The sequence below is a fragment of the Crocodylus porosus genome, unplaced genomic scaffold (genome assembly GCF_001723895.1).
Source record: "Crocodylus porosus isolate Cpor-Errol unplaced genomic scaffold, CroPor_comp1, whole genome shotgun sequence".
NCBI classification, from domain to species: Eukaryota; Metazoa; Chordata; order Crocodylia; family Crocodylidae; genus Crocodylus; species Crocodylus porosus.
The window spans coordinates 10,877,080-10,886,775 of NW_017728927.1; the positions used below are offsets into that span (position 1 = coordinate 10,877,080).

Consider the following 9,696-nt stretch of genomic DNA (forward strand, 5'->3'; position numbering starts at 1 on the left):
TTTGCCTAGAAGCAAAAAAAAAAAAAAAAAGAGTCCAAACCACAGGAGCATGCAAGGGAGCAAGACTCCAGAAAGCAGAGCCCCAGTTCCTCAGCCACACACAACCCCAAGCCCAGTCCCATTTCGAGAGCGGAGAAATCCAGATAAGCAGCAGCCCCGGAGGGATGAGCTAGCAACAGAGTTAACCTCTGGCCCGTGTAAGGGTATTCATTAACCGCAGTGCCCTTTCCACCAGCCTCCCACAGCATCTGGAATTTAAACAGCGCCCAAAACGATCCGGTGACAAGTTCGCAGCTGCCAAGAAGTGGGCATCGGCTCGCCTCCGAGCATAGCACAGCGCACAGTGGACGCTTTGAATGCTGCTAGTGGATCAGCAAAGCGCCCTCAGCCCCCGTTCGCTTCTGCTCCCTGACATTAACTGCTGCAGACTCCTGCTCTTCTGGGCTGGAAGTGCGGGATGCTGCCAGCTGGACACAGAGGGAGAACAAGCAGCCAAAAGACAAAGCTGCGAGCAGCCAGAGGAAGCAGCTTGCAGCACACACCAGGACGGGGCTGTGCCGAGTCCTTCCAGCCAGTTCACTAAGAGAGGAGCAGTCCTCCACCCTGCAGTAAGGGATGCAGGAGGCACCCACCATTGCTCGCTTCAAACAGAGTTTGGTGTGCACCACTGTGCTCTGCCTACAGATGTATTCCTTGCTTGCCCTTCATCTAGTCTGCAGGATGTCACCCTGCCCTGCCTTCTCCCTCTTCAATCTGCACTACCAGGGACCTGGGTGGCTGCTGTCCTCTCCACTGGAAAGCCAGCACAAGGAGAGAGGTCTTCCAGTCCCTTTCCCCAAAGCCCTCCTTTCTGCAGCCACGAGTACCGTAGATCATCTCTTCCCTTTATTCCAGGTGGTTGGTATCTCAGTCACAGCAAGAGGCCACTCCGGTCCAGCTCCTTCTACACTGTATCCAGCACTGAGGACTGACACGTGGCCTCCATCCAACCATCCACAGAGCCTCTGGCCCCTGATGGTCTTCCTTACCTGCTACCCGAGACCAGCCAAGGCGGGAGGGTGCTATGGATGGAGTCTGCAGCTATAGCTGGAGTGTGGAAACAGCTGGCTGACAGCTAGCCAGCTGCCGTGAAATCGCACTGAACGAGACCCAGGTTCCCAGGCCCTGCGCTGCAGCTGCTGGGGGAGCTGGATTGCATCCCGGCATTCGCACAGGAACTGCTCAGGCCTGGGAGATTAGTCTCCAACCTTGGGGTGAGGGGCCCGGGGAGGGAAGAGAGAAGCCGGCACTTCATTTTTGCCGTGTGTGGTGCTACTTGCTTGAGCCTGGCTGCCCAAAACCCGTCCCTCCCCTAGCGCCCGAATGCTCCTCGTCTCCATGCTGCACGCTCAGTCCCTTGGGGATGCCCAGAAGCCACAAGATGCATCCCTCTAGGCTGCAGAGGGTCTCATTTAAAACGAAGCCAGCCCTGCCTGTTGAGAGGTTCACAGAGACCGAGCAAACCACAGAAGGAGCGGGTAGAGGGCTCTCCGAACACCCCCTCCTCAAAAAGCCCTGCTGGCGTTGGGTTACACAGACTCAGCAGAAAGGAATGCAATCAGACCCCAGCATAACAATGCTTCAAAGGCCTGAAACTGAGACTGAACAGAAGGCTGCAGGGTCACAGCCATGCAGAATTAGAGATGTGGGCTGCTAAAGAGATCCCCCCGCCCCCTCCCCAAGCACTGCTGAGCCTAGTTTAGGAAGAGGCTAGAAAAGCCAGGCTCTCTCCCTGCTCCTACTAGTTAGCTTGCTAACAGGTAGGTTAAAGAGAAAGAAAAATCCATCCCCCCCACACCTCAGTTCTTCAGCATAAGTTCAGTCAAGGGACACATCCCACCCCAAAAACTCCCGGAGTAGATAAAGTTGGCAGCTACAAGACATAGGATTTAGCTGCCAGGCTGCTGCAAGCTTTGCAGCAGCACAGCCCTAGGCCTTCCCCCATCCTGTCCAGTCCCCTGGCTGGCAGATACGGGCAAGCCTGCAAGAACCCCTGCTCCTATCTCCAGCCCATGACTTGACTTTTCATACCAACGTGCTAAGCCAGTTTCCTGTGGTCTCCACATCAGCTCCATGCTCTCATACCGACATTGTGGGGGAAGACGCTGGACAGACAGGAAGCTGGAACAAAGCGGTTAGGGCCTGTAAACACGCACGCTAAGCCCAGAACAAAGTGGAGAAGCCCAGCTGCTGCGTTCTCCAGCAGGCCCCCACTGAGATCCCCCCACAAAGGCATCCACGCCCCATAATGCAGACTCCCAGCCCCAGGCAAGGCCTGGAGCCACTTGCCCCCTGGCCATAGCCTAGTTTGAGCCCCAGGACCCCATTTTATTCCGAAAGGCTTTCGGCACCGCTATCTGCAGAGCTGCTGCGGTTCCCGCTGCAGTCAAAACTTTAATTGCAGCTCCTAGGAAATTTACAGTCTGGAAATCAGCCTCCCGCCTGACCTTGGCAAAGCTGCTAATTGAAGTCAGAAGCAGGGTCTTTGTGGACTGGCAGGGAGGTGGCAGCATGGCTGCGGGGGAAAGCAGCTGGACGGCCCAGGCAGGCTTCCCGCTTTGGAGCTGGGGTAGGACCTGCCCTGGAGGACGAGGCAGCCAGCAGGAGACTTGACGGACAGCTGCTGCCTGCGGCCAGCCCATTCCCTGGGTGGACCCGTTCCTCCAGGACCCAGTGTGGGAACGGAGAGGTTGGCAAGCCCCTCTCCAGCCCTTTGGGACAGGGAAAACAGCATCTCAGGTGGCCGACTGCGACAGGTTTTACGCTGCAATAAGGGAGTCACGGCAAAGAGATGGGAACAAGGGTCGTCTTGAGGGTCCACCCCTGGGGCAGATGTTTGCCAAGACAATTCTGGGAGAGACAGAAGGGCTTGAAAGGTCAGGTTGAATTCAAGGCATTAAGAGGGAAGGAAGGCGGCTCCGGCAAGAACAGGCACTAGTCTGTGCAGCCGCCTGGACTAGCCCCATGCTGGGTGCAAGAAAGGTGTGGGAGCAGGCTGTGCACCCAGGGCAGACAGGTGCCAGGAAGCAAGAGCAAAGAGTCAAGAAATCAAGAGCAAGCCAGGCTGGAGAAGCCCACACCAGGCTCCTTGGGGGCAGTGAATCAGAGCAGAGGAGGAGGAAGGCTGGAGGGAGCATCCCTCTTGGCTCTGCAAGGGAAACCTCTGGCGACCCGGCAGGTGCTGGGCTGCTCCCGTGGCATCCGTCTCCTGGGATGGGTCGTGAGAAGCGTGCATTAGCGCTGGGGCCCCAGAGACAGCCTTGGCCCTGGCAGGAGAATGGCATCCACATTTGGATGCTGTTATTTAAAGGCTTTCGTTTAATGAGCAGTCTGGCCATCAGGGACCATCTCAGCATTACAGCGCTTCCACCAGGGCAGGCAGCCCTTCAGCCCGCGCTGCAGCCGCCTCGTACGCAAGGAGCTTTACGACCCTCTTCCGCCAGGGCTATTTCATCGCATAAAAATCCCCCTCGGACAAATGCTCTCCGCTTGGGCTCCCCCAGGGAACACAGCTGTGGGAGTGCGAGGGACGACAAGCCAGAGCTGGAGCAGGAATGGGATTCCCAGACCCGACTGCCAAACTTCCCAATGGCTGCCAGCACCTTCCTCTCTCCTCTCCGACAGCCAGGAGCATGTCACCATTGTAAGACCACTGCTGCATTATCATGGAAATAGTCCAAGAGCAGGCACAGCTGTACCAACAAGGCTCCCCTTTGTTTCCATACAAAGCCACTTCCCCCGCCTCCCAGCAAAAGAAACAATACTGGTCGAAGTGGTTTTGCCAGTGTAAGTGTGTTCGAGCAGCGCCAGCAGAACCGCTAGCACAGACGGGGGCTCCATGCCCACCTTCAAGGTTTCCCAGTCTCACTAGTCAATGGCAAAGCACCCTGCCCTATACTGTAGGTTCACCCCAAGGGATCCACCAAGAGCCTCTCTTTTGTGATCTGGTTGCAGAAGTGTTGGAAACAGATGCCTTCTCGAAATGGAGGGAACAGGCCTCCGGCTCTCTGCAGCCCGTGCTAGCGCACGCCATGGAAAGACAGGCTCCGAGGGCGCTCGGAGGCATGAGGGGAGGCGCAGAGCAGAGGGATAGAGTTGCATGCGCACACCCGGCTTTTCATTTTGCTCCCGCAGCTCAGATTCCAGCTCAAATATGCTGTGAAGAGGTGCAGAGGAGGGAGTATTAGTTATTGCCCAGTGCTTGAAGGGAAGAGACCAAGCAGGAAAAAAAAGGTGCAGCCTGGCACACGTATCCAGTTTCTGCAGTACAGACCCTCCAAAGCACGCATCAGTTCTGTTGTGCTTGTCCACTACCGCATCTCTTTTGTAATGCGGTCATGTTTGGAAGCCCCCCGCCAAGGTATAGCGCCTGGCACAGTCTGGCCTTTACATACAGAGGGACCAGACCAGCCCTGACCAACAGCTGAAGGTTTGCTTACATGTTGAATTAAGGCTAAACTCTGACCTTCAAAAGCAAGGCGACTTCCATCTTCACATGCCTGCTGGTTAGCAGTGGCCAATGCGCCTCGGTGGACAAAGGCCTCAATCTTCAGAACATTTTCTTGAAGAATCTCTTTTTTTTTTTCCTTCCTAGCAGCACCAAGCTTGCAACAAGTCTGCGACAGCCCAGATCTTTGACTCTTGCAGCAGCCAGAGGCAACCATGAAGCCAAAGCAGCTAACACACAGACAGAGCAGGGCAACTCAGAAGCTGCAGCCCTCCAGCAAGGAGCTCGGAGCTGGGGGATGCTTGCAAACATGCCGCCCAGCACCCAAGTAGAAGTGTCCCCTCCCTGAAAGGTGTTGCTCCGTTCCTGATGGATACAGTAATGCCACCTGAAGGGAGCTGTGCATTGCAGACTGGCCACGTGGACAGAGCTGTACCCAAAGACCCCCCTCCATTGTCCACCCAGGCTCTGCTGCTTTAAAAGCAGGCAGGGCCACACATCAGCCAGAAGAACCGGAGACTTGCAGGTGAGCTGAAGTTTATGAAGCACATGCAGGAAGCCGTGAACTCCCATACAGACCAGGAGTCTCATCTGGGCAAAGGTTCAGGCAGCTTGCAGTTAAGAGAAAAAGTTTGTTCCTCTGTCCCCCTTGAGCTGAGCTTCATTCCAGCTCTGGAGGCTGCACAATTGTGTCCTGGTCCCAGAGTCTCTGGTTTGGTTGGCAGGACTGCCCCCCCCACCTCCCAGATCCTCCACCCTGGACTGGTTTCCCTGCAGATCTCTGTCGGTGCACCTCAAGGGCTCAGTCCTGGGACAGCCAAACCACTAGCAAGAGGAAGAGGAAGCTTGTTGGGGTTAAGCCTGGTAACTGGACTGAAGTGGAGATGGCTTTGAGGAAGCAAAGCTTGCAGGGCCCGGGAAGCAGTACCACCCTAGGAGAGGCTTTCAGCAACCATCCTCCTTGCTGTACAGAGAAATGTGGTTTCGTGGTCTTTGTACAGCACTGATCATCTGAAGAGCTCCAGCCCCTTCATGATGCCCATTAAGTCGAATTGCAGGCTCACTCCCTAAAATGGAGGCCAGGTTAATCTCTTGAGCCCCAGAGTCCCACCCCAGTCCCCTGCACTGCCTCTGGGTAAGCCTTTAGCTCGAGCACTAGGCTAGTGCCCTCACTATACTGCTCTGCAATCAGGAGCCCTCCGGCAGGGAGCCTGCTTGCACCAATGGCTCGTGCAGGCAGTTCTGGTCCCCTCCTCCCCATCCCAGGGCCCAATCTCGAGTTCCCCGATTCTAGCACGTGGACTTGAAAATCCACATACTGCTTCCCCCAAAAGAGACCGCAGCAGGAAAGGTTAGTTTTGAGCATCAAAGTGAGAGCTCGCACCCCACCAGGTACCTCACTCTAGTGTCCCAGCAAGTTCAACAGGAAACTGGAGTCAGGTCTAAGAGCCCACGCTGGAAGACAAGCAGGCCAGGGGAACATCTGGTAGGAGCTCAGCAGAGCTGGGGAGGCAGCCAGCACTCCAGCCTCAGGGACCCAAATCCCCACAAAAGCCTCTTTGTTACGGCTGAACCAGCATCCAGAGCTGGTAGCGCCGCCCTGCAGCGGAGAACAGCAGGCAGAAACAGCCCTTGCTGCCCCCCACCAGTCTGAGCTTTAACCCTCGTCGGACGGATGCTGGAACCGACGTTTGGGAGCACAGCCCTAGGGGTCCTGGCCAGCTCGCAGAGGAAAGTTTGCTTTGGCAGGCTTCCCCACACATCCAGTTAGCTGGGCCTTTACTCCCTTCAGGACACACAGAGAGGACTGCAGAACACCCCAGTCCAGCTAGCCATAGGCAGCACGGAGACTACCAGACTGCCTGCAGCTAGTCAGCCTGGGAACAGCTTCCCAGGAAGGCGCTGGGGATGGGGGAAGAAAGCAGACCGTGCACCAGGATTATGCATCTTTTATGTTGTCAGAAGAGCTTAAGTCACGCAGGCCCCTCCTGCTCCTCCAGATGCTGGGGACAGCTTGAGTTTCCAGGGTCCGTTCCCTCCCCCAGCTGGCACCGGGGAATGGAGACCGTGCTCTTCCCAGCCCAGAGGGAAGTCTAAAGGACAGGATTTGAAGCACGCAAGAGGTGCTTGCCAGGCATCGAAGGGGACCTCCCGCTTTCCAGCACCCCCAGGCCTTGCAGCCTCCCACCCAGGCTAACAAGGAATCACAGCTTCAAGGCGGAAGAGCACAGCCCAGCTCGAAGGGACTGGGGAGAGGCCAAGCGAGCGCTGCCGACTCAGCACTTGGCCAAGTTTGCTTCCAGCCCTCTTCAGGGCTGGGTGTGCTCGAGTCACAGACAAGCCCAGGCAGCAGCTGTAATAGGCATCCAGGCCCGAGGATGGGGACAGGCTTCCTCCAGGAAGCAGCCCTTCCTGCCCCAGCCCTCCTTTCCACAGAGGCCTTTGTGCATCCAACACCAGTTTCAGCTGAGCAAATCCCAGCCATGGAGGCAACGCTAATGGTGGCACATGCCACTGCCCGTGCTCAGACCTGGTCCAGGGTTGCGCTCTTTTGTGCGGCAGGCACTTTGGGTTTCCCACCCAACTCCTCCTTGCTGTCGGGAGACAAAAGGCAGCCGCCAGGCTGCAGGAGGCAGGCAGGACCCCGCTGAGCCCGCTCAAGGCAGACCTCTAGGCCCAGTGCCAGACCAGCACTTTGGATGCCAACCCCGTTCACTCATCTCCAAGGGGCCTTTGCAGCATCAGGGACGAGCTTATCAGCCCAGTCAGGGGAAAGGCCGCCAAGAGGAGACTGCCTCAGCCATGTGTTTTTCAGGTTTATTTCCAATTACTGCTTGGAAGCAAGGCTGTTTCCAGCTGGGGGCGGAGAAGGAGAAGTCAACAAGGGACCTGGGGAAGGATGGCACAGGCCCTGGCTGAGCTGCTGCAGCTCCACCGCTGCTGGCTGTTGCCTGCCAGATTAACCAAGCGGAAGCAGCTTCCCTGGCTGAAGGCGACCAAAGCAAAACCGCGTTGCAGCTAACTGCTCTAGCGCCCCTGGGACAGCCCGGGATGACCTGCTCTTCCTTTTCCCCTCTGAGAAGTGTACCGAGTGGAGCAAGAAGCCAAAACTAGAGCATGTCTGGGGGACAGGCACGTGCCCCTCCACAAGGAGAGCATCAGGGCAAGTTCCCAAGGGCAGGGCAGGAGGACCCAGAGATGCTCTGAGAAGGGACCATAGCAGCTGCCACTGCTGGTGCAGCTCGCTCCGCGCTTCTCTCCCCCGCACCCCCCAGCCTCAGAGGCAGGATCAGGTCCAGGGAGATGCAGTGGCAGCCCACAGATTCGGTATTCCCAGCCACGCACCACTGAACAAAGGAGCCAGCCCGAGCTCCCAGCCCCCTCCAGACGAGGATTTTTGGAGGTGGGACTTGAATACAGAAGAGCCCCGTTGCTGGAGGCACCCCCTCCCCTCAGAAGCCCTGACAGCAAGGCATCCCGATTGCACTGGCTTCCAGCCCCAGCGCCGCACCCTGCAAAGCCACCACCGCAAGGGCCTCGCATCTGCTCAAGGCCTTCCCTGCAGCCGGGACCAGGCCTCCCCGCCCCCTCCGCTCCCCACATCTGGCTTTCCCATCCCAGCCACCGCAGCGGGAGGCACAAAGGCTGGAGCAGCAGCTCCCTGCAATCCCTCTTCTACAGGAGGCGCAGTCCAGCTCACCCTCCCCCAGCCCCGTGCCTGCACCAGCCTTTAGCGCCCGCCCGAGCCACCCTGGCAGGTCAGTGGAGACGAGATGCAGGGGGGAGATTCCCCCCCACCCACCGTGCAGCCATCCCTGGGGCTCCTGCACCCGCCTTGGGTGACCAGCAAGGTACAGATCAAGCCCCCGCGCCCTACACCCAGCCCCGCAGCTCCAGCTGTGCAGCCAGCTGCCAGCCTGGGGGTGCCTGGCGTGGGGAGGGCACCAAGAAAGGCCAGGAGGTTGCATTCCTGCCTAGGCCAGGGCTTTGTGCACGGGGATGGGGGCAAGCGGCAGTCCAAGGCACTGCTCTGGGGGCTGGGGCCATGGCGAGGGGCAAAGCCCGCCGGATGGAGGCCAGCTATGAGCCATGGGGGGCAGGGCTTTGGAGCAGCGCATGGGGGGGAAGGAAGTCAGGTCCAGGTCCTCCACCCAGGGGCCTCCCGGCCCTCTCCTCCCCCAGGTGGGGCTGGCTAGAGCCCCCCTGCCCTCTCCCCCACAGCGGGGGCTCACCTAAACCTCCGGGCACCTGGATCGCCGGCCCCTGCTTTCCCGAGCGGGCACCTGCACCTCTGCGGGGAGGCGCCCGGGCAGGGCTCGCCCTCCCGCCCCGCAGGGGGCTCCCCTCCCCCCCGCCGGGGCCTACCTTGGCGCGTGGAGACGTGGCGCTCGTTGGCGGCGCGCAGCACGACCTGCGGGCAGCTGTGCTCGAGGGCGAAGAGCTCGTCCTTGCCCAGCTTGCCGCTGCGGCCGGCCTTGACGGTGCCGCTGGGCCCGGAGGGCGCGAGGTAGCGGCCGTCGGCGTCGCGGAAGGCCACGTGGCCGCCGCGGAACTCGAGCGTGTAGCCGGCGGCCGGGTCGGGGCTGGGCGCGAGGCGGCCGTCGGGCCGCACGAAGCGGTGGTCGCAGGTCTGCAGGCTGTAGCGCGGCCCGTGGAAGAGCAGCGTGAGCAGCGCCTCCACGCCCCAGGGCGCGTCGCGCTCCACGGCCAGCTCGTCGCGCCGCGCGCCCAGGCGGGCGTAGCGCTTGCGGGCCGGGCTGTAGAGGTTGACCTGCGGGTGCAGCGCCAGGTGCACGCTCCACTTCTCGGCCGGCGACACGGCCTGCGCGAAGCACGAGAGCCGGTCCTCGGTGCCGCCGAAGAAGCGGCGGTGCGGCTCGGACTGCAGCGACCAGCGCCCGTCGTCGTGCGCCACCACGGCCCAGCGGCACTCGGCGCCCGGCGCCTCCTCCTCGCAGCGCACCTGCCCGTCCTGGTCGGCCGCCAGGTAGCGGCCCAGGTGGCTGCGCAGCAGCACGGCGCCCGAGCCCTCGGCGGCCGGCTCCAGCGTCCAGATCTGCTTCTTCTTCATGCTGGCGGCCGAGGCGTTGAGCTTGAAGCCGAAGGCCTCGGCGGTCAGGTACTTGTTGCCGCAGTTGATGAGGCCCAGCTGGATGGGCGCCGCCGCCTCCGCCGTGCCGTTCGCCGTCATGCCGCGGCCGGTGGAGGTG

At 59.9% G+C, this 9,696-nt stretch overlaps 1 protein-coding gene across 1 annotated transcript in view; it reads right to left on the bottom strand.

The window, feature by feature from the left end:
* FSCN1 (fascin actin-bundling protein 1) overlaps positions 1-9,690 on the bottom strand; it is a 19,468-nt gene extending 9,778 nt beyond the window's left edge. The window contains exon 1 of the mRNA XM_019541997.1: positions 8,852-9,690. Within this exon, the coding sequence (XP_019397542.1) occupies positions 8,852-9,677 (826 nt within the window). The 5' untranslated portion in view covers positions 9,678-9,690. The remainder of the gene's footprint in view (positions 1-8,851) is intronic.
* Positions 9,691-9,696: the final 6 nt, after the last annotated feature.